Source organism: Rhinolophus sinicus, chromosome 14, assembly GCF_057876585.1.
Source record: "Rhinolophus sinicus isolate RSI-liver-muscle chromosome 14, RSI-T2T, whole genome shotgun sequence".
Taxonomy (NCBI): Eukaryota; Metazoa; Chordata; class Mammalia; order Chiroptera; family Rhinolophidae; genus Rhinolophus; species Rhinolophus sinicus.
The window spans coordinates 183,493,536-183,520,782 of NC_142514.1; the positions used below are offsets into that span (position 1 = coordinate 183,493,536).

General features: G+C 50.9%; 2 protein-coding genes across 8 annotated transcripts in view; both read left to right on the forward strand.

Moving 5' to 3' along the window:
* Positions 1–7,700, forward strand: part of DPP3 (dipeptidyl peptidase 3) — a 29,052-nt gene extending 21,352 nt beyond the window's left edge. For all 5 annotated transcript variants that reach the window (XM_019737801.3, XM_019737800.3, XM_074336734.2 and 2 more), the window contains 6 exons: positions 1,520–1,582; positions 1,681–1,805; positions 1,918–2,038; positions 3,093–3,272; positions 5,346–5,508; positions 7,147–7,700. In XM_019737801.3, coding sequence (XP_019593360.3) covers positions 1,520–1,582; positions 1,681–1,805; positions 1,918–2,038; positions 3,093–3,272; positions 5,346–5,508; positions 7,147–7,319 — 825 coding nt within the window. In that variant the 3' untranslated portion in view covers positions 7,320–7,700. The remainder of the gene's footprint in view (positions 1–1,519; positions 1,583–1,680; positions 1,806–1,917; positions 2,039–3,092; positions 3,273–5,345; positions 5,509–7,146) is intronic.
* Positions 7,701–8,280: 580 nt separating this feature from the next.
* On the forward strand, positions 8,281–27,145 carry BBS1 (Bardet-Biedl syndrome 1). 3 transcript variants are annotated; one of them, XM_019737838.3, is made up of 17 exons: positions 8,282–8,423; positions 8,753–8,829; positions 8,949–8,983; positions 11,369–11,641; positions 11,753–11,799; positions 11,935–11,973; positions 12,053–12,125; positions 14,730–14,861; positions 15,618–15,724; positions 17,104–17,224; positions 17,388–17,546; positions 18,647–18,716; positions 19,155–19,313; positions 21,969–22,102; positions 23,012–23,146; positions 23,770–23,856; positions 24,084–27,145. In XM_019737838.3, the coding sequence occupies exons 1-17, from the start codon at positions 8,377–8,379 to the stop codon at positions 24,168–24,170; spliced, it is 1,782 nt and encodes a 593-aa protein (XP_019593397.1). In that variant the 5' UTR covers positions 8,282–8,376; the 3' UTR covers positions 24,171–27,145. The 3 variants fall into 3 exon arrangements, 2 of the variants coding, with proteins under 2 accessions (XP_019593397.1, XP_019593398.1); XM_019737839.3 differs by having other exon boundaries at positions 8,310–8,423; positions 8,756–8,829; positions 24,084–26,850; XR_012497640.2 differs by lacking the exon at positions 24,084–27,145 and having other exon boundaries at positions 8,281–8,423; positions 19,155–19,329.
* Positions 27,146–27,247: the final 102 nt, after the last annotated feature.

The following is a 27,247-nucleotide window of genomic DNA, read 5'->3' on the forward strand; positions in this document are numbered from 1 at the left end:
ACGTGGCCCGTGGATGCCTGGTGCCCAGGCCTACAGCTCCCTTCCTCCATGAGCAGCCCTTTCCAAGTGTGAAACTGCTTTGGTCTTTGCCTTCAGTATCTCTCCCTCCCCCAAGATGTCCCAGGAGCTCCAAGGATTGAATGGGACCTGCAGGACAGTCCAGCTAAGGTCCCCCCACTATAGAGTCTCTTGCACAGGAGGTATTTCTTGGCTCATATCAAGGAAGCCTGCCCTGAGGGTGTGACTCAGGTAGTGCTGGGGACAAATAAGCTGGGAGGGGGCAGTGTCTGGATGCTCCCAGTCCTGAGGCTGAAGCACTGTCTGTCTTTGCATTGCTGTTCCCTGGAGCTTGTACGTTTCCAGGTATCATAGGGGCTGCTTCTCCCCAGAGCAGCCTCTTCCTGCCAGGTGGCCAGAGTGGCTAGAGCCCCCTTGACACCCACTCAGGAAATATGAAAAAGACAGACAGGCTTTCTCGTAGGTTGAGAAGAGCCCATTATGGACCCCCAGCACAGAGCTGCACAGATGAGATGACTGGAGGCGGGTGGGGTGAGGACATTGGAGTGTGGGTTTCTGGGGGGGGCCTGCTCCCTGTGGGATAGGGCTGCCCCACTGAATGGGGAAGGAAAGACTGGAGCTGGGCCTTGGGATCTGGGCCTGAAGTAGGAGGATTCAGAGAGCAGCTGGTGAGGGCAGCAGCCTGTTATCAGCCTTGTCCAGGCTTTGAAGTCACAGCAAAGTAGGGACAAATGTGGTCACTCTGTGGCTTTGGATATGTCAGTTCCCCTCACTGATCCTCAGTTGGCCCATCTGTAAAATGGGGTTCCTGACCCCTACTCGATGGGCTGTTGTGAGGAATAAAAGCAAAGCGTTGGGTCTTGCCCAGAACACAGGAAGCCCTCAGCAAATGGGTGTTCTTGTTAAGAGACAGTGTGCAGGGAGGTTGTGCGCTCTGATTCTGCTTTGGGGCTCTGAGTCTCTGAGCCTCACTTTCTTCCTCTGGGAGATGGGGTAGTAATAGAACCTTCCTTGGAGGGGGGTTGTGAGGATTTGGTGGTGATGCACAGAAGACGGGCATGTGGACAGCGTGGTGAGGGTGATGCTAGTTCGAGGGAGCGAGGCATGTGCTGGGGCCTCTGCCAGCTGCACAGGGAGTTGCCGCCAGGCTCTCTGGCCCTGCCGCTGGGACATCTCCAACTGGGGTATGGAGACAGTAGGTCTTCATGGGACTTCGGGCAAGCCGCTCCCCTCTTGCCCTCAGAGTCGCTCTCTGTGCAGTGGTGCAGTGGCCCTGGTTCTCCCACCTCCCGGGAGCTCTGAGAGAGCAGCAGGTGTCCCAGGACACAGGTTTGGAGACAGCAGTGTGTCCGTGGACGTGCTGCTCCTGCCACCTGCTCACTGCTCCCTGATCACCTTTCTGAGCCACTCGTCCGGCCCTGGGATCCTGGGGCTAAAGGCTTGGACCTGAGCACGGCCACCTTTCCATCACTCGCCCCATGTCAATGACTGTCTCCTGCAGGATGAGAAAGGAGTGTTCAACTTTGACCAGGAGACAGTGGTCAACCCGGAGACGGGGGAGCAGGTGAGGGCAGCCTCAGTGAAGCCCTAGGATGCTGGGAGGGTGGACACAGGTGGAGTGGCAGCCACCCCTAAGCCTGCTTCCTGGGCTTTCCCTTCCAGATTCAGAGCTGGTACCGGAGCGGGGAGACCTGGGACAGCAAGTTCAGCACCATCGCCTCAAGCTACGAAGAGTGCCGGGCTGAGAGCGTGGGCCTCTACCTCTGCCTCCAGCCCCAAGTGCTGGAGTACGAACAGCAGGCGTGGGGGCAGGCCTCCTCTGTGGGGGGAGGGGTGCCAGCAGGGAGGGCAGGGCCCAGGCAGCCTCGGACGCCCCACCACCTCCCTCTCCTCCCTTAGGATCTTTGGCTTCGAGGGGTCTGATGCAGAAGATGTGATCTACGTGAACTGGCTCAACATGGTTCGGGCTGGGCTGCTCGCTCTTGAGTTCTACACCCCTGAGGCCTCCAGCTGGAGACAGGTGGGAGTCACGGGGAGCCCTCAGGAGTCGGGGAGCCTGAAGTAGGGGCCAGGATCAGGATTTTGGATACAGGGATGGGACCACCATACCTATAAGGCACGTGAACTGGATTTAATCTCAGACTCCACTGTGTATGGGGGCAATTCACATCACTGTTGCGATCCTCAATGTCTCTGCCTGTGAAATGGGAGTAATAATCTCCCTGCCCATTTTTGAGGGTGAATCAAATGAGATGACATTACTATGACTCCTAATAGATGACTCGCATAGGACTTACTCTGTGCCACACATAGTTATAACAGTTATTATGACTCATTTGTTCCCAATATCAACCCCAGGAGGTAGGTACTATTATTCCTCTCATTTTAGAGATGAGGGAGTTGAGGCTTAAAGAGATTAAGTAACTCATGGTAAGCAGCAAAATCAGGATTCAGATCCAAGCAGTCTGCCTCCAGAGCCATCGGGCTGGACTGGCTCAGTTATGAGATGTACTTTGGAAATAGGATAAGCAATAGAAATGTTTGAAAAAGTCAAATAAGCATGTTTAAAGGAGGCAATATTATGTCATCGAAAGAACACAAATGTTAGAGTGAGGCAACTTGGGTCTGAGTCCTTGCTCTCCCTTACCAGCTGTGTGACCCTAAACAAGTCACTTTACCTCTCTGGGCCTCTGTTTTGTGATCTGTCACCTGGGGATAATGATGTCCTTTCTGTCCCTCTGTTAAATGTAAACAAGATGGTGGAGCAGAAAGTGTTTGGGATCCTGGTGGTGAAGGACACTGCTGTCATCAGAGTAGGGTTTGGAGAGGCAGAGAGCATGTTGGTGACAAAGGTCCTGCCTGGAAATGGCCTTCCTGTCTCCCGGGCAACCTGCCCTCCCTTATGGGCAGAGGAAGGAGGAGGTATCTGAGGGGAGAGGAATAGGCAGAAAAGGGGAGAATAGAACAGTAAGAAGAATTCAGCGCTCACGTCCTATATATCAGTCCTTAGATCAAGCACTTGATGCATCTTACTTCAGAGCTGCAAATGACTCTTCTCTCCTGGGCCCCGGCAGGCCCATATGCAGGCCCGGTTTGTGATCCTGAGGGTCTTGCTGGAGGCTGGTGAGGGACTCGTTACCGTCACTCCTACCACAGGCTCTGATGGGCGCCCGGATGCCCGGGTCCGCCTTGACCGCAGCAAGATCCGGTCCGTGGGCAAGCCCGCCCTGGAGCGGTTCCTACGGAGACTCCAGGTAAGTGGCGGTCTCTCACCTCAGAGGACCCCTCCAACCTCTCCCCACCCTTTAACACTGCCTCATAGTCTCTTGATTGATTGATTGATTAATTAATTAATGCATTCATCCATTCACTCAATGAGTATATGCCGGGTGTTAGTTACCACGTGCCAGGCACTGAGAATAAGCTGTGAGCATTTTCTTATAGTATAGTGAGGAAAGGTAGACAATAGATATGCAGACAATAAGTGAACGAGATTAGATTGGGTGCAAAAATAATTGTGGTTTAAAAGGCTAAAAATAATTGCAAAAACTGCAATTACTTTTGCACCAACCTAATAATTCCAGATCATGACAAGAGCTATAAAGACAATAAAACTGGGTGATGTGACAGCGAATGAGATTGGAGGGGAAATTGAAATTGCAGAGTGAGATATGACAGTAAGATTGCAGAGCTTGGGTGATCAGAGAAGTCGTGATATAAAGTCCCAGGAGAGTTTGTCATGGAACTTGACAAGCTGATTGTAAAATTTAGATGGACACATAAAGGACCATGAATAAAAGCCTAGCTATTCCTGAAGCCGAACAGGTTGGGGGACTTGCTCTACCAGACATCAAAATTTATTCTAAGAGTATTGGTTCAGTGTGACTCTGGGGCAGTAATAGACAAGTTGAGCCATCGAACGGAATCAAGAACCAAGCATTGACTGGAATATGACAGAAGTGGCATTGCAGATCACTGGAGACAGGAGGGTCCGTTTAATAAGTGGTGCTGGCACAATAGGTTATCCTTATGGACAGACAAATTGGATTTCTACCTTATACTGTAGACATAATCAATCCCAGAGAGATGAAAGGCTGAATGAAATGTGAAAGGCAAAGTTTTAAACTGAGAGAATATCTTTATGGTCTCAGGGTGAAGGAGAATTGCTGCAAACATGAGAAACAAGCCATCAAGGAATAGATCTGTCCCTTTCACTACATTAAAAATAATTTTTGTTCATTCATAAGTTACCATAAAGAAGGTGAGAAGACAAGTCTTACACGAAGATAGGGTATTTACCACATATATGTTAACAAAGGTTAGCATCTTTACATATATAAAGAACTTGAAAAAGAAAAAGCGAAGACAAGCCAACAGAAAAATAAGCAAAATTCATGAACAGAGGAGGAAGATGACTTATGGGAAAGATGTTCAACCTCATTAGTAATCAGGGAAGCGCAAGTCAAACCCCGTGAGATTTATACCAGCTTGGCAAAAAGGAAAAAGTGCCAGCACCAGCCTGGTATGCTGAGCAGTGAAGACTGCCATTGCCGCTTCCCGGACTGGAAGCTGGTGCAGCTTTGGAGAACAACGTGGGTATTGCCATTTAAGGTCACACATTCACCTGATCTCCAGCTCATCGATTCTGCTGGTGAAACCTGCATCTGATCATTGTACAAGGACATCTGCACGAGTCCTGAGAGGCCAAAAGCACAAGTTACACATCTACAGTAGAAGAGGTTAAGTTGCGGTGTGTTTAGAAGTGGGATACCATACAGCAGGGAGAAGGGTGAGCTGCATGCACAAACACAGAGGGATCGCAAACGTAACTCAAGCAGAAAAAGCAAATCGCAGAACACGGGCAAAAATGGACAGAATGCTTGAGAGTAAAACTCAGGGAAAATAAGGGAATCAAAGCACAGGAGTGAGGGCTGTTTCCTCAGATCCGGAGGCCGCAAGGTGTAGTTGAGAAGGGGTCATTGGACTAACTCTTAATCTGGGTGACGGTTGTATGAGTTTCTTACTATTTTTTATAACATATGTACTTGTTACTGTGTGTGTGAGTTATTTTATTTTTTTTTAAAAAAGTGGATGATGGTAATGCCTTTGTGTCCACAGCTCAAATGAGAAACATTCGCTTCATTTTAACGGGCACTTACTATGACCTAAGTAAGCACTTGATCTACAGTGTTCACTTATTCAGCACGGCAACACTGTGACAGCAGATATGGTCCGGGGCTGGGCACCATCAGCTGTGGCCCTGGCAGAGCCCGGCGGATGCAGGGTGGGCGCCCACCTAGGCAGTGACCCCTTTTGCCTTTCCACAGGTGCTGAAGTCCACAGGGGACGTGGCTGGAGGCCGGGCCCTGTACGAGGGGTATGCGGCGGTTACTGATGCCTCCCCCGAGTGCTTCCTCACCCTCAGGGACACGGTGCTGCTCCGCAAGGAATCTCGGAAGCTCATCGTTCAGCCCAACACTCGCCTCGAAGGTAATGGGCTCCTGAGCCCACTTTGGGGTGCCATGCAGCCCTTTGGGAGCACAAAGGAGGCCTGGAACTGACTGGGGGCTCAGGGAGGGCTACCTGGGGTGAGCCTGCTTCTCTCCCTGCCATGGTCCTCCCCGTGCCAAACCTCAGACCAAAATCTTGGCACCTACCACCACCATCACCACCACTGCATATACAGGGCCGAGCTGATTGTAAGACAGTTTGAGAAAGGCGAGCAGAGCAGGGGCTAGTGGAACAGGCAGACCCCAGGTACTGGAGAATCAGCCCTCACCCTAGAGCAAGGGCAGGTCAGGCAGTGAGTTGGGACACAGCAGGCCGAGTGGAACCCAGGGGACAGTGTGACTCGGCAGAGCTCAGGATAGACATCAGGAGCCCTGTGGTCCCTTTCCCTTCTCAAGTGATAATTCTATTCTCAAAAGCCCTGACCCTGTCTGCATGGTGCTTGGACTTTTTGTATTACAAGCCTTTGCTGCATTCACTTTCCTTTCATCCTTTGACTCATCTTTCCCAACATCTGGCCCATGAGGCACTTAAGAGGCAGTGCTAATCAGTGGTTAGAGCATGAGCTTCAGAACTGCCGTGTGACCTTGGCCTAGTCACTTGAACTTTCCAGGTTTGGGTTTATTCATAAAGCCAGCGTTGATGCTGTGCCGCCACTACAGTGAACCTGAAGATCACATCCACCTTGGAGGGAATCAGGGAAGGTTCTGGGGAGGAAGTGATAGTTAAACGAGGCCTGAAGGACAGGTTGGATTTTCAAAGGTAGTGGTGCTGATGGTGATGGTAGCTAACTTCTGAGGACTTCCATATGCCAGGCACTGGGTACAAACTTTCCATGGATTAACTCTCAGCGTGAATGTTGTTATCGCCATCTTTTAGCTGGAAACTGAGACACAGAGGGGCTGTATATTTGAGGTCACCCAAATTGTGGCAGAACCAGAATTTGAACTTGGGCCATCTGAACCCAGAGCCTGTGCTCTGAGCTGTGTACACCCCACGATGCCACAGAGCGCACCACCGCTGGTGGGTGGGTAGAGTAGTGGAAGTGTGTTAGAGGGAAGTGCTTCTCAGGAGTATTCGAATAGGGGACTCTTGGAACAGCCCCATTTAGTAGGTGAGTAAATAGGCTCAGAGATAGTACGGGTGGTGGCTAGTACTTATTGAGCACTCCCACAGCTTCTTGAAAGAAGAGGTACTGTGCTCACCCCCATTTTACAGATGAGAAAACTGAGGCTTAGATAGCTTGAGAAACTTGCCCAAGTTCCCACAGTAGAAAAGATGAAGCAATTGCTGAGCTGGAAGGTCCTGGAGGCCAAGGACTATGTGTGATTCACCTACCTAGCGTGGCACCTGCTGTAAATCTTTATTAAGTGAATGAATGAATGAATGAATGAATGAATCCAGCAATTCACTAAGTACTCCTCCTTTAATATTTCCTTCCTCATAGGGTTATTGTAAGGATTAAATTAGATAGTAAACCTAAAACATTGAGCACAATTTTTGGCACCTGGTAAGAGCTCAGGAAGAACTAGCTGCTCCGATGATGAGGAGGAGGAGGATGATTCTGCTTCCCTATGAAGACCTTTTTCTGCTGCTGTTTTCTCTCCATCTGTTTCCCAGGCTCAGAAGTACAGCTTCTTGAGTACGAAGCCTCGGCTGCCGGCCTCATCCGATCCTTCTCCGAGCGCTTCCCAGAGGATGGGCCAGAGTTGGAGGAGGCCCTCACCCAGCTGGCCACAGCTGATGCCCGGTTCTGGAAGGGCCCCAGTGGGGCCCCATCTGGCCAGGCTTGAAGCAGATTTGTACAGCCCCTTCCCCTACTGCATCAAACCAAGGCTGCAAGTGGCCCCCTTTTTGTTTGTGTATTAGGGGTGAGGGGTGGGGCAGGATCTCAGGCCTTGGTGCTACCTCAGCCGAGGGTGGGACACTAACCCCTTCCATTTACTAGCACTTTCCAGTTTACCAAGTGCTTCTCCTGTGTTATCTCATTTGATCTGTGCTGCCCTCTGTGGAGTGAGCAAGGCAGGGTGCCTTGTCCTGCTTCCCAGATGAGGAGATGGAAGTTCTGAGAAGTGACCGGCTAGATCCTGCAGGACTCCAAACCTCTCCCAGCCCAATACTCTTCGTGTATCAACTTTTATAACCAGAAAAATAAATATTAGAAACAACCACCATCTTTGGCGTTTGTGCCATTCTTCCTTGTTTTTGCTGCACTTCTCTTTTGCTCCTGGGAGGTTAGTGGGATCAAGGCCTGGGGAGGGGGGTCATTTTTAGGCTACCATCCACAACAGGATTTTGAGGTCACCTCTAAGTGAGGATAGGCGTACAGTTACTAAGACGAACATTGCACAATTTGTGTCCTCCTTTGTGGCATTTCTTGTATTTAAAAAAATTCTGGGAGCCTAAAAACTGGAAACCCTCAACTTCAGTCAGGATCCTAGGATTTAATGTCTTAAGCCTTGTGGGTTTTTTTGTTTTGTTTTTCTTTTTGTCTTGTTTTGTTTTTGAGCCTGGACCTCTACAGGGAGGCAGGAAGAAAGGACATGGTCCGTTTTCAAACTGAAAAGGGGACAAGTTACTTTTGCTCTTCATCAACACTGGAAGGGCTCCTCTCCAGGCCTGGAAGCCAGAGCGCCCTGCCGCTGACCCAAAGATTACGGGGCCCAAATGCTCCAGCTGGGAAGGAGCAAAAATAAATCATGAGCTGGGATGACGGATTGCGCTTCCAGCACACTCTGCCTGGCGGCTGCGCGTCGGGAACCTTTGTACGCGCGTTTCCCCGAGCCCGGGCGCTTTTGGGAGTTGCACCGCGGCGGGCCAGAGCCGGTTGCCAAGGCGACGCCTGCGAAGATGGCTGCTGCGTCCTCGTCGGATTCCGACAGCTGCAGAGCTGAGAGGTAAAGGCCGGAGTCCTCGAGGCCTCTTTCCCTATAAATGTGGAGAGGGTGCCCTGGTCCCCGGGATCTGGGCGCCTGCGGTTCTCGAACAGCGCTGGCTTTCCTTGAAGGGCTGTTAGAGATCAAATAGGGAAACTGAGGCCCAAGGAGTGAGGGAGTGTGTGTGTGACTCGAGGTCTCTCCGTGCGCCTGTGGTGGAGCCTGGACTTCAGACGTTCCGTATCTACAGTTCAGAGCTCCCCAAACCCACACCCTCAGAGACCAGCTCCCTCAAAGCTTGCGCCCCGTACCTTGGTACTCACTCCCCAGCTCTTTCCTCCTCCTCCCAGCAGTGAGGCCAATTCGAAATGGCTGGATGCGCACTACGACCCTATGGCCAACATCCACACCTTTTCTGCCTGCCTGGGTGAGTCTCTGGAACCAGGAATCCTGGGTTCTGGGGAGAAGGAGGAGTCAGACAATGGTTCTGTAGTGAAGCCTCTAGGATTCTGAGACCCCGGCTTTCGTCCCTTTTGTGTTTTCCAGCGCTGGCAGATTTGCATGGGGACGGGGAGTACAAGGTAAGCAGATCATCCTAGCAGAAAGAGAATTAGGAGGGAAATGCCAGAAGTAAGATTTTTCTGATGGCTCCGAAGAAGCTCAGCATAATCTGGAGCTCATGTGTACTCTGAGAAAGCACATTTAGTGTTAAATTTTATTTTTATGTGGACGGTGAAGAGACCCTATTGATTTCATAATACAGACTGCAGAAATAAAGCTGAACAAAATGCTGCTGGGGATTTCACTAAGACAAAGCCTCTTAATTTTGTTAACTTGACATAATTCTTTGCTGGAAGGGCACATCCCTTGGTTGGGTGTGGGGTTTAGAATCCGGAGGGGAAGTAGAAGGGAGGGATTTGAGCTTTATGTTTATCAAAAGGGCATAGATTTTAAGATTAGCCATGAGCTGATAATTGTTGAAGCTGGATGATGGAATTGGGGGGTTCGTTATATGAGTCGCTCTACTTTTCATGTGACTGAAGATTTTCCATAATAAAAAAGTTAAGTTTTAAATATAAAGATAGGTAAAATATAAAGAAAGTAATAACAATTTTAAATTTGTAAAAGGTTGAGAAATATATTGGGCTAAAGAAAGGAAGTTAACATACATTGAGTATCCATTTCTGGACTAGACCCTCTTTGAGGCATTTTCACATGTGTGGTTAATATTGATCCCCATTTTGTTAATGGGAAAATAGATTCAGCGAGGCTAACTTCACTGAGTTTGTAAAAAGTGGCAGACCTGAGTCTGTTAGATTCCAAGTTATGTGTTTATTCCACTGTAGCTCAGCCGTCACCAGGGGCAGTGAACCCACAATGGGACTATTAGGTGGGCAGCTAGAAGACAGCCTGAATCATACCCTACAAGGAGAGTGCGGTAGGATTCAGTGCCTTTTGCCACCAAATTCCTATCTGTAAATCATCCAGCAATTCCACAAGCCTACAGTGAGCCCCTGCTGTGTGTCAGGCATTGTGCAGACACTAAACGCAGGAATGAATCAGTACACAGTTGGGAGACGATATAGACACTGTCCTTAATTCACCCACAATATTGACTGAACACTTTAGTGTGTGCTTGGCATTGGGGTTATAGCAGTCAAGGGTAGAGAAATCACCGACCCAATAACTAATGTGAAATGTCAGATGCTTTCGTGTAATGACTTTTTTAATGGCCAGCTCGTTTACTATTGATTCCCAGCGCCTGACACAAATTAGATACTTGATAAATAGTTGTGGAGTGGATGCTAAAATAGAATACATGGGAAGTATTGTGGGAGCACCAGTGAGAGAAGAATGAAACCTGTCTGGAGGCACCAGGAGGCCGTAACGTGTGAACTAAGTGTTGAAGGATGAATGAAGTGTATCAGGAAGGCATTCCATGCAGAGGGCACAGCACAAGCGGAGGCTCAGAAGCTTAGACGTTCACAGCATATTCGGAAAGAGTAAATTTGGAGTTATAAAGTTGAGGCCAATGTCACAGTAGTTAAGAGCACTGGTTTTGGATTGAGACAGATCTAGGCTCCAATCTCAGCTCTACCGCTTACTAGCTGTGTGACTCTTACCTAACATCTCAAAGCCACAGCTTCCTCATTTGTGAAATGGGGCTACTAATAATACCTACCTCACAGGTTGTTGAGAGGATTAAATGAATGTTTCTGGTGTGTCTCTTGGTACACTGTATACATGCTCAGAGTCCAGCTGTTTTGTGGGGCAGCCCCCACCCATTCTGGCTGGGAAGGTGATGGGAAACAACCTGGGAAGCAGGTCCAAGGGGCCTTGAAAGCCTCACTCAGGAGACTGGGCTTGCTTGGCAGCCATAGCGACTTGGAGGATGGAAAACAGAGACTGAGGAGTTTTCCTCCCTGCATCCACATATTGGTTTTCCTCCCTGCATCCGCAGAGCGTACTCCGCTCTGCGTGCTTGCTTCTGCTTCTTTAGCTCTGTTCCCCTTCGGAAGCCAGGACTCAGAAGCCCAGGTAGGAGTTTCCAGTGCCCCACTGACCTCGGCCACTATCCCAGTGTCTAGAATGGTGCCTGGCTTGGAGCAGGCCCTAAAATGTTTGCCGAATGAATAATGAAAACATCAGCTGCCACCTACTCCTCACTAGCACTCACCAGGTTCTATATTTGTTATCTCATTTGATTTTCACTACAAGTGTCATGAAGTAGATACATATTCCCATTTCGCGGAGGCTCGGGAAATTTAATCAACTTTCCCAAGGTCACAGAGCTCGGAAAATTTATTTGAAAGCCTTTGTCGTCACCCTCTCTCCACCCCCACCCCCTATGGTACAATGGTGTGGAGAGAATGAATGTGCACCAGCAAAAAGGCTGAACCCAAGAAGAGGGTCAGTGGAGGGGTCTTTAGACCCTGAACCTGGAATAAACCAGCCTCTCTCTACAGCTGGTGGTGGGGGACCTTGGCCCAGGTGGGCAGCAGCCCCGCCTGAAGGTGCTCAAAGGACCCACAGTGCTGACCGAAAGCCCGCTCCCTGCACTGCCAGCCGCTGCTGCCACCTTCCTCATGGACCAGCACGAGCCCCGGACACCAGCCCTGGCGCTCGCTTCAGGCCCTTGTGTGTATGTTTATAAGAATCTTAGGCCCTACTTCAAGTTCAGCCTGCCCCACTTGCCTCCAAACCCCCTGGAACAAGATCTTTGGAACCAGGCCAAGGAGGTGAGTCATGTGGGGGATGGGTACAAGAAGGCAAAGACGCAGCCATGAGTCTTCCATTCTCTGCCTGGCTCTGGAGCTCACAGACTCTACCTTCTTCCCACGCTGTCGTAGGATCGGATTGACCCCTTGACCCTGAAGGAGATGCTGGAGGGCATCCGGTAAGAGTCCACCTTCCCCTTCATATGCCTCCCACCTCTCCCTCACTCCCCCACCCACACTCCTTCATCCCAGAACTCTTGGTCTGACCCCCAATTCCTCCACTAAACCTGCCATGATTGCCCCTCTGCTTGCAGGGAGAAGGCAGAGGTCCCTTTGTCTGTACAGTCGCTCAGGTAAGGCCCCTCTGGAGAGCCGGGGCTCTGGAAGCTCCAGGGTAAGGGAGTGTCTGATGCCAGTTCTCTCTGTGTCCAGGTTTTTGCAGCTGGAGCTGAGTGAAATGGAGGCGTTTGTGAACCAGCACAAGTCCAAGGCCATCAGACGTCAGGTAATACCTCTTCTCTTTTTATTTCTGTATAAAAAATATGGATAATTTTTTTTTAAACCATGGAACATCAGTGGTAAATTCTACAACCAAACCTGACTGCTTTCACATTGCAGTGTCCCTGCCAACCCATGCCACATATATATGGCCACAGCTGCAGGGCCTTCTCCATTTCCCGTGAACGGTGACAGCTTTGAATTGCTCTATAGTTATAAAACTTCGTAGAACTTTTCTTGTCTTGAGGGTAAAGCGAATATATTCTTATCAGAGAAAATTTGGAAAATAAAGAGAAGTATAAAGAAGAAATATAAATGACTACACTCTCACTCCCCAGATATACTCACTCTTACCATTTTGGTACATTTCCTTCATAAAGACATTTTATTTTTTTTAATTTTATTGGGGAATATTGGGGAACAGTGTGTTTCTCCAGGGCCCGTCAACTCCAAGTCTTTGTCCTTCAATCTAGTTGTGGAGGGCGCAGCTCAGCTCCAAGTCCAGTCGTCATTTTCAACCTTTAGTTGTAAGGGGTGCAGCCCACCATCCCATGGCAGGAATTGAACCGGCAACCTTGTTGAGAGCTCACACTCTAACCAGCTGAGCCATCCGGCCGCCCCTCTGGCAGCTCAGCGGCAGCTCGTTGTCTTCAGTCTTAGTTGCAGGGGGCACAGCTTACTGGCCCATGTGGGAATTGAACCAGCAACGCTGTTGTTCAGAGCTTACGCTCTAACCAACTGAGTCCTCTGGCAGCCCATAAATACGCTTTTAAATCCTGCTTCCCTTGAGTACATAACATTATATCTTGAGCATTAGATAGTCTTTAAGAACTCCATTTTTAGTGGCCCCTTGATTATTTCATTGATTATTCATAATTTCACTCATGGTTTATGTAACCATTCACATGTAGGTCTTTGGAGAAGAAATGTATCCATTTTATTCACTTCATTTTCTTTTCTTAGTTATAATTTTAATTGCTTTATTGATGAATCTATTCACCGATGAACTCTAGTGGTTCCTGACCTAGGGGCTGACCCTAAATCCAGGGATGGATTCCCAGAGCTATTCTCTGCATTATAGAAAGCCTCAGGGGAACCATCCACTTCCTGTAGAGGCCAGTTGAGCCAAGTACATTGCCCAACACATGCCTCGGCTTTGGCGAGTCTTAGACCAGTTCTGTGAGAAACATTGTTCCCTCCCGCTGATCAGCAGCTCAGATCCACGGTTGCCAATATCTCTGAGAACTTCGAAAATCGGAAAGTGAATTAATTACTGCTTAAAAGGTCCAGTTTGAGGGCGGGGACAGTCTTTCCAAGCCTGTGTCTTGATTACATGATTGGGAGCCACTAACTTCCATGCTTTTGTCACTTTTCTCCTTCCACTAGGCATTGAGAATGATTTCTCTTTTTTACTCTTAAAGATAATCATACAATGAACAGCTTTATCCAAAGAAACATTTTTGGTCCTGCTAAATTATTTCCATAGGAGAAATTCCTAAAAAAGGGATCCTCCCTTCTTTTTTGTTTTGTTTCCAATCAAAATTATAAGAGGAACACGTGCCTCCTGTAGAAATGATAGAAAAGCACAATGAAGAAATTAAACATTCGCCTGTGGTCTCGTTGTCGAGCAGAAATAACCAGTATTTGTGTTTAAGGGTTTAGCCTTTCCTTTTTCCTTTTTTTTTTTTTTTTCATTTGGGAAGGGGAACAGGACTTTATTGGGGAACAGTGTGTACTTCCAGGACTTTTTTCCAAGTCAAGTTGTTGTCCTTTCAGTCTTAGTTGTGGAGGGTGCAGCTCAGCTTCAGGTCCAGTTGCCATTGCTAGTTGCAGGGGGCGCAGGCGACCATCCCCTGCAGGAGTCAAACCGGCAACCTTGTGGTTGAGAGGACATGCTCCAACCAACTGAGCAATCCGGGAGCTCAGCGGCAGCTCAGCTCAAGGTGCCGTGTTCAATCTTAGTTGCAGGGGGCACAGCCCACCATCCCTTGCGGGAGTCGAACTGGCAACCTTGTGGTTGAGAGGACATGCTCCAACCAACTGAGCAATCCGGGAGCTCAGCGGCAGCTCAGCTCAAGGTGCCGTGTTCAATCTTAGTTGCAGGGGGCGCTGCCCACCATCCCTTGTGGGAGTCTAGGAATCAAACTGGCAACCTTGTGGTTGAGAGCCCACTGGCCCATGTGGGAATCGAACTGGCAGCCTTCGGAGTTAGGAGCACAGAGCTCCAACCGCCTGAGCCACCGGGCCGGCCCCAAGGGTTTATTTAGCCTTTCATCATGTTTTTCTATTCAAATGTTTTTTAAACAGGGATTATACTAACATAACTTTTTGCCTACTTTTTTCTTATAACACATTAGAAGCATTCTCCATGTCATTGATTTTTTAAATGACTGGTTTAGGATCATATGGATAGTTCCTAATTGACTTAGTTCTCTTTTATTAGAAAGTTAGGTTGGTTGCAATAAACACCTTCGTACATAAATCTTCTGTTGCCTCTCTGATATTCTTCCTCCTCCTCTACCTTCTCTTTTCCCTCCTGGGGCATCCTGGGGGTGTCTGGGGGGATGGTTGTGTGGGGACCCCCTGGGTGATCCCTGGAGTCCTTCCACAGACAGTGATCACCACCATGAGCACCTTAAAGAAGAGCCTGGCTGAGGAGGACGCCGTGTCCTGCCTGGTGCTGGGCACTGAGAACAAGGAGCTCCTGGTGCTGGACTCGGAGGCCTTCACCATCTTGGCCAAGGTCAGTGTGGGGCCCAACCCTGGACATACCTGAGGCCCCGCCTGCATTGCCTCCCCCTTTTTCCCTGCACCTCCTGCACCCAGTTAGTTCTCGGGAATATGTGTTCCTTGTAGAAACACAATACAATGTAAATAAGCATAAAGAAAAAGATATATATCGCCAAATCCCACCACACACAGATATCTACTATTAAAGTTTTAGCATGTCTTTCCAGACATGTTCATATTTAGACCCAGGTATATAACCATACATAAATAAATAAATACATATATATATATATGAACAGCCTCACGGCATAGGATCATGCAGCCTCTTTCACGGAGCAGCAGCTTATTTGTGCCTTCCCCTAGCTACATAAAACTACATCTGCCTTTTCAGAGGCCGCATAATACCCATTCTATAGCTATACCATAATTTATGTACCTGTTGTATGTTTAAGTTATTCCTAGTTTTTCACTATTATTCATACCCCTGCAGTAGGCTTCTTTGCCCAAATATCTTTGCATGCTTATCTCAGTATTTCCTTAGGATGCATTCCTAGATGTGGCATAGTTTAGTCAAAGGGTATAGACTTAAGGGCTTTTGCCACGTGTTGATGATTTTTCCTCCAGGAAAACTGTGGGAGTTTAAACTGTGACCAACAGGGTAAGAGTTGGCACTTAAGACAGGGAACCAACTGAGAGCAGTAGGTTCCTCCAGGGTAGGGAAGGCCTGGGGCGCTGAAGAAATTGGGGTGTTTGAGCCTCTTCTTTGCAGATGAGCCTACCCAGCGTCCCCGTCTTCCTGGAGGTTTCTGGCCAGTTCGATGTAGAGTTCCGGCTCGCCGCTGCCTGCCGCAATGGGAATATCTATGTCCTGAGAAGGTAGCCATATGTGGTCTTGGGGGCCACAAGGAACATCTCAGATACCTAGTGGTTTCAGGGCTTGAACGGGGGTTTGGGGCTGGAATTTGGGAAGGGAAAGAGCAGAGAAGTTCATATAGGAGACTGAGCCCATGAGCACAGGGGGCTGTCTGGAGGCTTGTGTGATGGGGGTTGGCAAAGTGAGAGACTGGGCTGGAGGCTGTAACACTGGGCAGTGCAATCAGAGATGGGAAGAAATAGAAAGAGTCTCTCATTTGTTAAATTGCCGTGGAGGTCTGTGATGCTTTCTAGTGCATTACTTTGATATTCCTTACAACATTCACTTTTTAATTCAAGAAATGTTTTTGAGCACCTATTGTATAAAGTATTGTGGATACAATTTGATGAACAAAAGAAACATAGTCCCTGCCCTCATGGGAAGACAGATATTAGTGTCAGCAAACCCAGACAATACTGCAAATTGGATGTGTGCAATGGAGGAAAAATACAGGCTCAGGGAGAAAAAAATAACGGGGTTGGGGTGATCAGCAAATGCCTGTCTGTAGAGATGACTTGAAAGGGAAGAAGGAGCCCGTTATTCAAAAAGTGGTGAAAGTGTTACAGGCAAACAAGAACTTAAGCGTCCTTGAGGTGGGAAAGACTCTGGCCTGTGCTCCTCAGGCGAGGTGGGCAAGGAGGAGGGTGAAAAGAGGTGACGTGGAGACCAGGGCTCCCAGGACCTCTTAGGACGTGGTAAAGCTTTCGGATTGTATGTGAAGTGCAGTCAGAAACTGCTGTGGGATTTTCATCAGAAGAATGACATGGTCTATTCGCATTTTTAAACAATGACTCTGCTGAGTGGAGGGCAGATTGAAAGGAGGCCCAGAGACCAGTGTGAGGCTCTCACATGGGTCATCAGATGGGATGTGACATTGGCCTAGACTCAGTGATGAAGAAAAGTGAGCCATAGTCCGTGATGGGTAGGCAGGAACTACCCCTACTCTCTGGATAAGAGCAACTGAGATCCAGAAGCCAGGAAACTGACACAGCGCATTTACATGGAGCAAACTGCTCCTGCTTCCTGATAAATTACCAAACTGCCTAAATCCACTTGGTCTGGCCTGAGGTACACTCACTGTAAACTGTTAAACGCCAGGTTACCATGCAGATCACGCAGGCAGATCACGCTAGTAAAAGCGGGAAGGAAACCGGGAAGGAAAACACACTTCGTGTTATCTAAGGTCACGCCGCTACTAAGTGGTACAGGCGGAAATAATACCATGTCATCTGCTTTGGCTCCATGGTTCCTTCCAGGATAGTCTGTGGGGCTGAGACAGAGGAGGGTTAGCCAGGGAAGCAGAGAGGGTTTCTCGGGCTGGGAGAGTGTCTTTATTCCACAGAGACTCCAAGCGCCCCAAGTACTGCATCGAGCTGAGTGCCCAGCCTGTGGGGCTTGTCCGGGTACACAAGGTCCTGGTGGTGGGCAGCACCCAAGACAGCCTGCATGGCTTCACCCACAAGGTGTGGCCTCCCAGCAAGTACCGCCCCCTGGCCCCTCCATGCATGTCTCACGGACCCCTAGCAGGCGCGCCCTTCTGATGTCCCCGTCTCAACAACTCCAGCCACCCCTTCTGGCCACGCTAAGCCCTGATTCCCCTGCCGGCACTTGGCTGTTCCCTCCCAGGGTAAGAAGCTGTGGACAGTGCAGATGCCGGCAGCCATCCTGACCATGAACCTCCTGGAGCAGTGCTCCCGAGGCCTGCAGGCCGTCATGGCTGGGCTGGCCAATGGAGAGGTCCGCATTTACCACGACAAGACCCTGCTCAACGTCATCCGCACCCCGGTGAGCCGCCCGCCAACTCCTTTCCCCATTCCCGCCGCAGGGGCTGCTTAGCTGCCTCCTGATCCCACTCCATCCGCCGCCCTTGACTTTCAATGCCTTTCAGAAACATTTACTGAGCACCTTATATGTACAACTCACTGTATTGGGGGGGAATAAAACAGTGATTAAATCCTTGCCTTCAGGGAGGTTACTATCCAGCAGAGACACAGTGACAGCCGGCAGAGACACATCTAATTTAAATACAGGCAGACCGAAGCAGAGCAAGGTGCTGGAAAAGCACAGAGCAGGCTGAGTGTGGGGTGGAGGTGAAGGATGAATGGGGAGGGAACTCACGAGCCGTTTCACAGAGCAAGTGACGATTCAGCTGGGCCTCAAAGCAGTTTGCCAAGTCGATAAATGAAGGAAGAGCATTCCAGGCCAGAAAGAGTGTGAACAAACACCGAGGTCTGAGTGTTCTTCATGAGGGAATCCAGGTAGTTTGGACAAGAGTTTTTCCAACACTAAGTTGGAAGTCACAATTAAATAAGACACAACCAGCAACATAAAAAGAAAGTTCAGAGTGTATCACGTGAAGCTTTTATGTGTACGTATGTATAAAGTGTCCTGGGTCACAATAGAAAACGTAAAGGCAACTGGTTTGGACCGCAGGCTGCTGGGAGGGCAGGCAGTGTGCAGCTGGGGGAAGAATACAGAGGAGAGAAGTGATGGAACAGGCAGGTGGGAGCCCGATGTGGAAGCCTGAAACGTCCTGATGGGGAGCACAGGCATTGGAGGTTTTCCAGAAGAGAACAGACGTGATTGAGAGGCAGCAGAGGCAGCAATGGGAAGGACAGACGGGGGAGAACGACTAGGCTGAGAGACCTGTTAGGAAGCTGACCTCAAAAGCCCAGTGATGTTCAGTCTGGAACTATGGCCGTGGCAGCGAGGTGGGAGGGCAGATTAGGATATAGGAGTATTTCAGAGGCAGAACTGCCCTGGGCGTCACCTCACATCTCACCTATTCTATCATATCTGGGGTCCCCAGCCTCATCCCTCCACCTCCAGACTTGCTCTCCTCTCTAAGATATTTTCCCAACTAAACTCCAGTGTCTCCACCCTAGGAGGCAGTGACCAGCCTTTGCTTTGGCCGCTACGGGCGGGAAGATAACACTCTCATCATGACTACACGAGGTGAGGGGGGTCAGAGCTGCCAAGGGGTGTAGAATTGGGAGTGAAGGGGACAGGCCAGATGGTGGAAGGAAGAGGAGGTGGACAGGAAGTATGGTGTGGAAAGCAAGGCCCACAGACCCCCGTCCCGTCTGGGGCGGGGCCTCCACTGGGGCCAGGCCCTGGGCTGGATTATGTCTCCAGTTCACCCCAGTACCCCCAGCGCCTGCCACAATGCCAAGGACACCACAGTACTCGATAAATAACTGTGGAATGAACAGATGAACTAATGGTCAGAGGTTATTAAGACACACTGCATTCCTTCCAGAAACTCAGTCTCGGCAGGAAGATAGACGAGTGTAGAAATGAGTCTGTAGGAGGTAGATTGTTTGGGGAAGAAGTGTTGGAATGTTGGGTGGAACTGGGGAGGACGAATCTCTTTCTGTCTGTCCACTTCTCTAGGCGGCGGCCTGATTATCAAGATCCTGAAGCGTACAGCAGTATTTGTGGAGGGGGGTGGTGAGGTGGGCCCCCCACCAGCCCAGGCCACAAAACTCAATGTGCCCCGAAAGACCCGACTTTATGTGGATCAGACCCTGCGAGAGCGGGAGGCTGGCACCGGTGAGACTCAGGCCAGGTCATTCCTCTTCTTCCTCCATTGCTCCAAAGCAGCAAGCAGTGGGTGAATGCCGCCGGGGTGCCCTGAGCCGTGGGAGGAGACCTGGGTGAGCTGGGCAGGACGTCCAGGGACAGCTTCGCAGGTACACCCTGCCTGCACATGAGGTGGAAGGTGCAAGAGCCCTTAGAATTCAGAGGACAGAGCAGGCACTTCTAGACGCAGGAATTCTCGTGAAAGAAGTACAGTTTGACGAAGGGTCTTCCTTCTCCTATTCAATTTTTCCTGCTCATTCATTCATTGAGCACCTATGATTATGCCCGGCCTTGTGCCAGGTGCCTTGAATTAGGCTAGTCCCTAACTCAGGAGCTCGGTCTGCCTTGCTAACTTCATGCAAAGGGCTAGTGAGACACAAGAGGAAGTTTGCCTGGGACACGGGGAAAGGCTTCAGACAGAAGTGACTCTGGACTTGACCCTGAAAGATGATTACAAGTCCACCAGCTAGACAGGGATAGGGAGGGCGATTCAGGCGGAGGTTGGGTGGGCGCACAGGCCCTACCTGGATTCAGGCAGCATCTGCCTGTAGCTGTGGGTAGTGCAGGGAGGCTGAGAGACCAGAGGGGCGGCTGGAAAGGCAGGTCAGAGCCAGCTCCGAAACGGCCGTGGGGAGCTGGGAAAGATGTGAAGCAGAAGAATGCAGTAATTCAACCACCTGTCTTCAAAAGGGATTTCCCCCCCTCCAGTTCTATGAGCCTTGCTCTGTCCCCCGGCTGAGGCATTCGGTCAGCCGGCAGCCTGGGTTGGTCACTGGCCCTTGTCGGAATCGAACCGGCGACCTCTGCATTAGGAGCATGGCACTCCGGCCACCTGAGCCACTGGGCCCTTCAAAAGGGATCTTGCTTGAAGCTTAAAGGTAAATTTGAGGGCAGCCAGTTAGCTCAGTCAATTAGAGCGCAGTGCTCTTAACAACAAGCTTGTCGATTTGATCCCCACCTGGGCCACTGTGAGCTGCGCCCTCCACAACTAGATTGAAACAACTACTTGACTTAGAGCTGATGGGTCCTGGAAAAACACAAATAAATAAAAGTTTTTTTAAAAAAGGTAAATTCGAGATTAAATAAAATAGCTAACAGGCTATTGTAGCTTAGAGAATCCAAGAAAAGCAGTTGATGTAGTAGAGAAATAATTAGGAAGTTCTCCAAGGTGAACAAGTTTTTAAAATGCAAACAAATCAATAGCTTTTGTATATACCAACAGTAACCAGTTAGAAATATAATGGAAAGTTTCCATTCACCATAGCAAGGAAATCCCTAGAAATTTAACCAAAAAAAGCCCAAAGTCTCATGAAATTATAGAACTACTCTCAAAAACATAAAAGACCACCTGAATATTTAAATGACGAGAATTACCAAGTCTCAGGGTAGCAAGACCTAATGTAATGCTGTTGATTAATTAACAGCTTCTAAAATTAGTGTAGAAACATAGCAAAGTGACAGTTCAGATCCCGTTGTGAGTTGTTTTGAGGACTTGGCAAATTGAGTCTAAGAGAAGAAATTGGGGAGAAATAAGAATGAGGAGACTTAGTCTATCAGATAGCAGAACGAACTGCAGCTGTAGGACGTCGCAGCTGTGGTTTTGATACAGGAGTTGATACCCATCTGTGGCACATTTAGGAAGTCTGGAAGCAGACCCTTAAATATGTGGAAAGTCAAGTGTCGTTTCAGATTAGTGGGTAAAGGAGGGCACCTTGCTTCTAGGAAAGAAAGTTAGTGCTCTACCTCATACCAGACACACAGGTCAATTCTGGGTCGGTTAGAAAGAAACCGTAAAAGGACCAGAGGAAAAGGAAAAATGAGTAGATGGGGTAGCATAAAAATATAAAACTTCTGAAAGGCAAAAGGCACCTCTCGCACATACAAAGTCCAGGACAGACAGGCAGACCAAGGTGCTAATCTGGAAAGGAGTGTCATCAGGAGTGGGGACGGGGTGGGCTCTGGAGGTGGCTTCGGTCATCAAATCTTGACAAATGATTGGATGTGAGGGGGGAACCCAGGCGACTTGATGGAGGGGGACAGGAGCTTGCTTTCCACATGGTTGAGTTTGAGGTGTTGATGGGACCACCAGGTGGAGGTGACCATGGGGCAGTTAGAAGCAGGAGGCTGTCCCAGGTGCTGAGCGGCTGGAGATGCAGTCATCGAGAGTGGACACCGGCCAGGCCCTGAGCTGGGCACTGAGGATCCAGCATCACGGTCCCGGCCATCAGGAGCTTGCAGTTGTTCTGGGGTGGTCACAGCCGGGGCAGGACATAGATTGTCCAGGGAAGGAAGACAGAGGAGGAGAAGGGGACCAAGGACAAGACTCCAGAGAACACTTGCCCTTAAGGCAGAACAGAAGGAGCCAGCAAAGGACAGACTGTGCGGGCAGTGAGGTGGGAGGAGAACCAGGAAGAAGGAACCCTGGAGTTGTCCAGCGTCCAGTCATCAGACGGCTGGGCTGGTGGACCTCGGCCTTCCCTTTCCCCACATTCCGTCCTCTGCAGACCTTGCCCACTACCCTCCACTTACTCTCCGCGCAGCAGCGTGAGCTGGAGCACCCCTCTCCCTGCCCCCCACCTCCTCCTCCTCCCACCTCCGGCACCAGCCCTTTGTGTCCGTCCTCAGCCATGCACCGGACCTTCCAGACCGACCTCTACCTGCTGCGCCTCCGGGCTGCCCGTGCCTACGTGCAGGCCATCGAGTCCAGCCTGAGCCCCGTGTCTGCGATAGCCCGGGAGCCACTGAAGCTACATGCTGTGGTGAGCGCCCAGCTGTTGGGGGCAGTCGGCAGCCTCAGGGCCAGAGGGGCGCCGTCAGAGATGGGTGGGAACCCACAGCCCCAGAGCCAGTTCCAAGCCAGCTAGGTCCTGTGTCCCCTTTTCACCCCCGTTTGTGAGAGTCCTCTTACCATCTCTGTCCCGTGCCGCCTTTCCCGTGGCTGACCAGAGTGGGACACTCTCCAGCTACCTCCTTCCATGCTGTGCCGCAGACAAGCCCCCAGACTTGGGGCAGGGCGCGCTGTAGTTACCTTGGGACGTTTCTTCCCAGGAGCCTGGAGGGACTCTTAGAGCTGCGACAGGGAAGGAAGCTGTTCATTTCAGTAACTGCGGGTGACCCAAGGCGTTAGGACCGCCCGGGACAGGGAAGGGGCCACCCTGAGACTTGTACAGGCAACAGGGGGAGTGGCCTCAAGGTCATCAGGGCTCCCACTAGCTCTAAGTGGGTCCCTGAGGTGCCATCTGCCCCAACGGGGCTTCGGATTTCCTTTTCCCTCGAGAAAGTGGGAAGATAGAGGAAGAGACTACAGAGCAACTGAGGGTAAGCGGGAGGAAAGTGAAATCATTGCGGCCACCGGAGGGTAAGAGGGGAAGTGGGCCAGGCCCTGGGAAGAGGGGCAGGGCAGTGGTGAGGACATAGGTGGGAGTTGGGGCCTGCGTCCCCAGGCCAGCTCTGCCCCTGACCAACTTGCCGAGTGGCCTCCATCAAGCCCCTTCCCCTTCCTGGGCCTTTGCTGATCGCTGTACACACTGGAGCCAACCTTCTGGGCTTCTGGGCCTTTTGCGGGGCAGACGGACAGTGCGTTCGAGTAGTTGGAGGAGGGTGATGAGGAAGCAGGAAGTAGTCAGTGCGCAAGGCCACTAGGCACTAAGGGCTTTCTCCACCCACAGGTTCAGGGACTGGGCCCCACCTTTAAGCTCACACTTCACCTGCAGAACACCTCGACAGCCCGACCCATCCTGGGGCTGCTGGTCTGCTTCCTGTACAACGAGGCGCTCTACGCCCTGCCCCGGGCCTTCTTCAAGGTACTGCTCCCGCCCCACTGAGACCTGCCCAGAGAGCCCGCAGACTCTGCCCACGACCCTACACTTACTCTCCCCGGGTCGGAGGTGAGGGAGCAGGCAGTTGGCTGCAGCCACAGACCAGGTTAGGGCGCAGCAGGGACCTCGGGACAGCGCCCAAGACCTGCGTCAGCTGCTGCTTCCCAGCCTGCGAGAGGTCCCAAAGCCACACAGAAAGTGCTGCGAGAACAGCCAGGCCCTGCCCCTCCAGTGCTCTCCCAGAGCCCACCCTGCTTCGTGGTCACTCCTGGAGCCTGTCTCTGCCTCGGGGAGAATCTTCCACAGTGAGAGGCCTGGGTTTCCCCCAAGTCCCCCAGATTGGGAGGCACAGAAACTGAGCAGGACTCTGGGATGTGAAAGCCCTGGACTTGGTCGGCGGTCAGAGCTCTAGGTTTAGTCATGAGCATGCGCGCCCTGGGCCTGCACACCCCACCGCGCCCCCTCCTTGGACACGCCTGCCCTCTGCCCGCCCTGCCGGGGTCCACTGAAACGTAGCTATGACGGCAGGCCTGAGAGTGCTTCGGAATCTGCCAAACACTGGCCGGGCATGAGGCCTGATTTCCTTACCTCTTGGTCCCGAATCTTAGGTCCCCTTACTGGTGCCGGGGCTCAGCTACCCCTTGGAGACCTTTGTGGAGAGTCTCAGTGACAAGGGCATCTCGGACATTATCAAGGTAGGTCGCCCGTCGGTGCTGCTTGGGGAGGATGGTGGGAGTGACTGGACAAGGCCCCTGGTGGCTGCCAGGTGGGGGGGGTACCTGCACAGGAGAGGCCTCCAGCCTCCCCGTCCCCTCTGGTGGCCTGTCATTAGGGCCAGTGCAGACCAGGCCAGGCTTGGCCTTTGCAGGGAGCAGGGGCTAAGGGGGGCACAGCCCTACTGCCATGGGTGCCTCTTCCATAGGTGCTGGTGCTTCGAGAAGGCCAGAGCGCACCCCTGCTGAGTGCCCATATCAACATGCCCGTGAGCGAGGGGCTGGCAGCTGCCTGACCCGTGGGCTGGTGTTCAAGCCCCTGCGGAATCAGGACCGGGAAGACCAGCCCCTTCCACTGAGCTGGGCCGACTCCCCCGGCACAGCAGCTGCTGGGGCCCCAGCTTCTGTCTCCTCTCCTAAGCTCCCCGTTCCTCCCCATCCTCACCGCTGGCTGACCTGTAGCAGCCGGCCAGTGAGTACCAGGGCGATTCAGCTCCTTCCCCCACAGGAAAGCCAGGCATTGGCCCCCGGGGCTCCTGCTGCTCTTCCATCTCCCCGCTTGTCTCCAGAAAGCGTACCCAGGCCTGCAGGGAGAGCTGTGAAGTGGTCAAGGTGAGATGAGGGCACAGGCTGAGCCTTCTCCTCAGCCGCTCTGCTGAGACGTCACTCATGGCTGCTGCCGGCCCAGGTCAGAATTGGCTGGGGCCTGCTGGCCTGGGACAGTCATAGGCTTTTCTCGGGTGAGACTGAGCCCCTTGGGGTTCCAGAGGCTTGGCTGCTGCCAGCTTAGCTTGCAAGTAAAACACATGCTCTGATCTCCCCTCATGAGCTGTGCAAGGGGCCCATCTTTCTGTTCTGGGGGCCCAGAGAATAGCGGCCTCCCCACAGGGGCCTTTTCTGAAATCTTGGTCTCAGTCAAGGTCTCAGGCATGTGATGCTGTGTGAAGTTTGCCAGGGGAGGGGCTGGTGCAGGGGTGGGGGGCATAGTGTGCCCATGCAGGGAGCTAGTGGCCCCAGCCACCACCACCACCCCCACCAGACTCCTGAACGCCACACAGCGCTGCTCCCGACTGGACGCTCATGCCCGGGAAGAACACCCAGGGGAGGAAGGCTCAGCTAGACAGAGCAGAGGTGCCAGGGTGTTTCTGGGGCCCTGGGGAGGTGGCACAGGAGGCAGCAGCCCAGATTGCCGGTCAAGATGCTTTCCTATGCCCTGGAGCCCACCTCAGTCATGTGAGTGGAAAAGGCACCTGGCAGTGGCCATAGTGGGAGAGAATTAGCTGGAAAGGCATGGCACAGAGGCTTGAGTGAGGTAGAAGACCAAGCGAAGGCACGTGTTCAGACTGCCAGGGCCAGAGACTCACAGTCCCGGGCCTCAGTGCCTCGGAGCCTCGGAGGCCCGGCCAGTCTACCTGGCACACCTCACAGCGCTCTGTTGGGCAGAGCTACCGGGGCTGCCCTGAGCCACTTGTGAGCCAGGAACCCTGCTCCCTGAAGATCTATCTTCCCCCTCTGACCAGGTGCAGCCTGGCGTGTGGCAGGCAGCTCAGGCTTGTGGGAAGTAACTATTCCCCGTGGGCTTGTGTTCCCACGTGTGAAATGAGGCAGTTTGACCAGACTCGGCTCCATTGTCCTAGGAGACGACTTGTTTCCAGAAAGGGGAAATTTGACAGGAATAACTGCAGAGCTTTTGTCCTTGAGGCCAAAGGCCCTAAGCTGACTGCTACTGCCAGGCAATAGTCTGTGCCCAAGACACCGTGAGGTACTGGGGTGACACAGCCCACAGCCACTCCCTGTCCCCCACCCCAAGAATGCCTTCTGGGGATGGGTTCAGAGAAGCAAGGGGTCTGAACCAAAGAAAGAGCCTGTCCGGCTCCTCTCTATATGGTCCAGTCACTCACAGCCATAGACCAATTGGGTCAGGACGGTGAAGCATTTCCAGATCAAGCCAACTTTGGCACAGTTGGAACAAACAGGAGGTTTAACCTACAAGTAGAAAGACAGGCGAGGGGGTGTCGCTGTCAGTCAGAGAGCGTTCGTCTTCTCCTGAGAGCTTTGTGAGGGGGCTTGTCCCAGATGGAAGGGCCTGCTCCTTGTCGCTGGAGCTGTCACTGGGGCTGGGCTGTCACTTCGCAGGGCTGTTGAGTCAGATGACCGCACAATCCCTTGCACCCCAGTGAAGTTTTGTAGTGTGAACTCGGACCAAAAATTTTGCTCTGGGGTCTGTTCCTAGCTATTCATGATGAGAGTGAAGAAAATGTTCCTGTTCCCAGCCCTCATGTGAACTTATATGATGTAACACCATGTACCTGTTATTAAAAACACACCCACTGTGGTGATGTGGACAAGCATACGTAGAGCAAAGTGAGGCAAGAAACAGTGCACGGTGCCCTCACTACTTAGAGCTCCAGGAAACTGTGTACAATAGGGATGAGGAGAGCTGGTGCCTTTAAAACACTGATCTAAAAACATGTACCTACTTAGTACTATGGAATTAGACAGTTTATAAGAACAGCCTTCCCCGGTTCCCCAATACTGCTCCCCTGCTGCAATCATTTCCAGTTCTCTCAGCTGTTTATTTTACATATGCTTATACTATTCTTGCTCGATTTATCAATCTTGCACACTACCTGTTGGCTCCCTAGCCTAAGAGATGAGATGAGGCGTTAGCTCTCTGTGACAACACCCCGCCCATTCCTTCTCTCTCCAGGTTTTAGGTAAATTGATACTGTTTCGATTATAACTTATATTACTGTGAAAGTTATTCACTGTGAGCCAAGAACTGGGCTATAAATAAATTACCTTTTGGGGTACGTCTTTATTTTTCATGGAATAATTACCGTTTTGAAGAGAACTGACTCTGGATGGTGAACACACAATGTGAGATATAAACAATGTATTTCAGAATTGTACACCTGAAATCTATGTAACTTTTTTAACAACTGTCGCCCCAATAAACTTTAAAGGAAAAAAAAATTACCGTTTTTTTTTCCCCCCCATTTGCTTAGTTTTTCATATGTACCAGTTGCTAATTCTTCCCCCACCCGGTCTGACAGTGCCTCTTTTTTCTGGACCTTTCCCTTCATCCCCTGCTTCAGTGAGGACTGTGTTTCCTTGACCTGCTATAGAGCACTTCTCCTGGGAATTCCCTTCGCCCGTGTCCTGGGCCCATCTCCTCCTCTTCCATAATTGCCTTACCCCTCATTTGCTGAAGCATATCCACAGGTACCTTCTTTAAAAAGTCACTGGAATTAAACTTTTTAAGACACTGTTTGAAAGTTTCTTTATTTAATTCGTACATGTATGTGATAGCTGAGGTCATAAAATTTGAAGTTGAAAATCATTTTCATGCAAGAAAATCATTTTTATAGCA

Excerpts from the sequence above, each read along its gene's own strand:
- BBS1 (XM_019737838.3), top strand. The coding sequence starts at position 8,377 with ATGGCTGCTGCGTCCTCGTCGGATTCCGACAGCTGCAGAGCTGAGAG. Across the intron at positions 11,974-12,052 it reads TTGTCTGTACAGTCGCTCAG|GTTTTTGCAGCTGGAGCTGA; the intron begins GTAAGGCCCCTC and ends CTCTGTGTCCAG. Across the intron at positions 14,862-15,617 it reads CCTTCACCATCTTGGCCAAG|ATGAGCCTACCCAGCGTCCC; the intron begins GTCAGTGTGGGG and ends TCTTCTTTGCAG.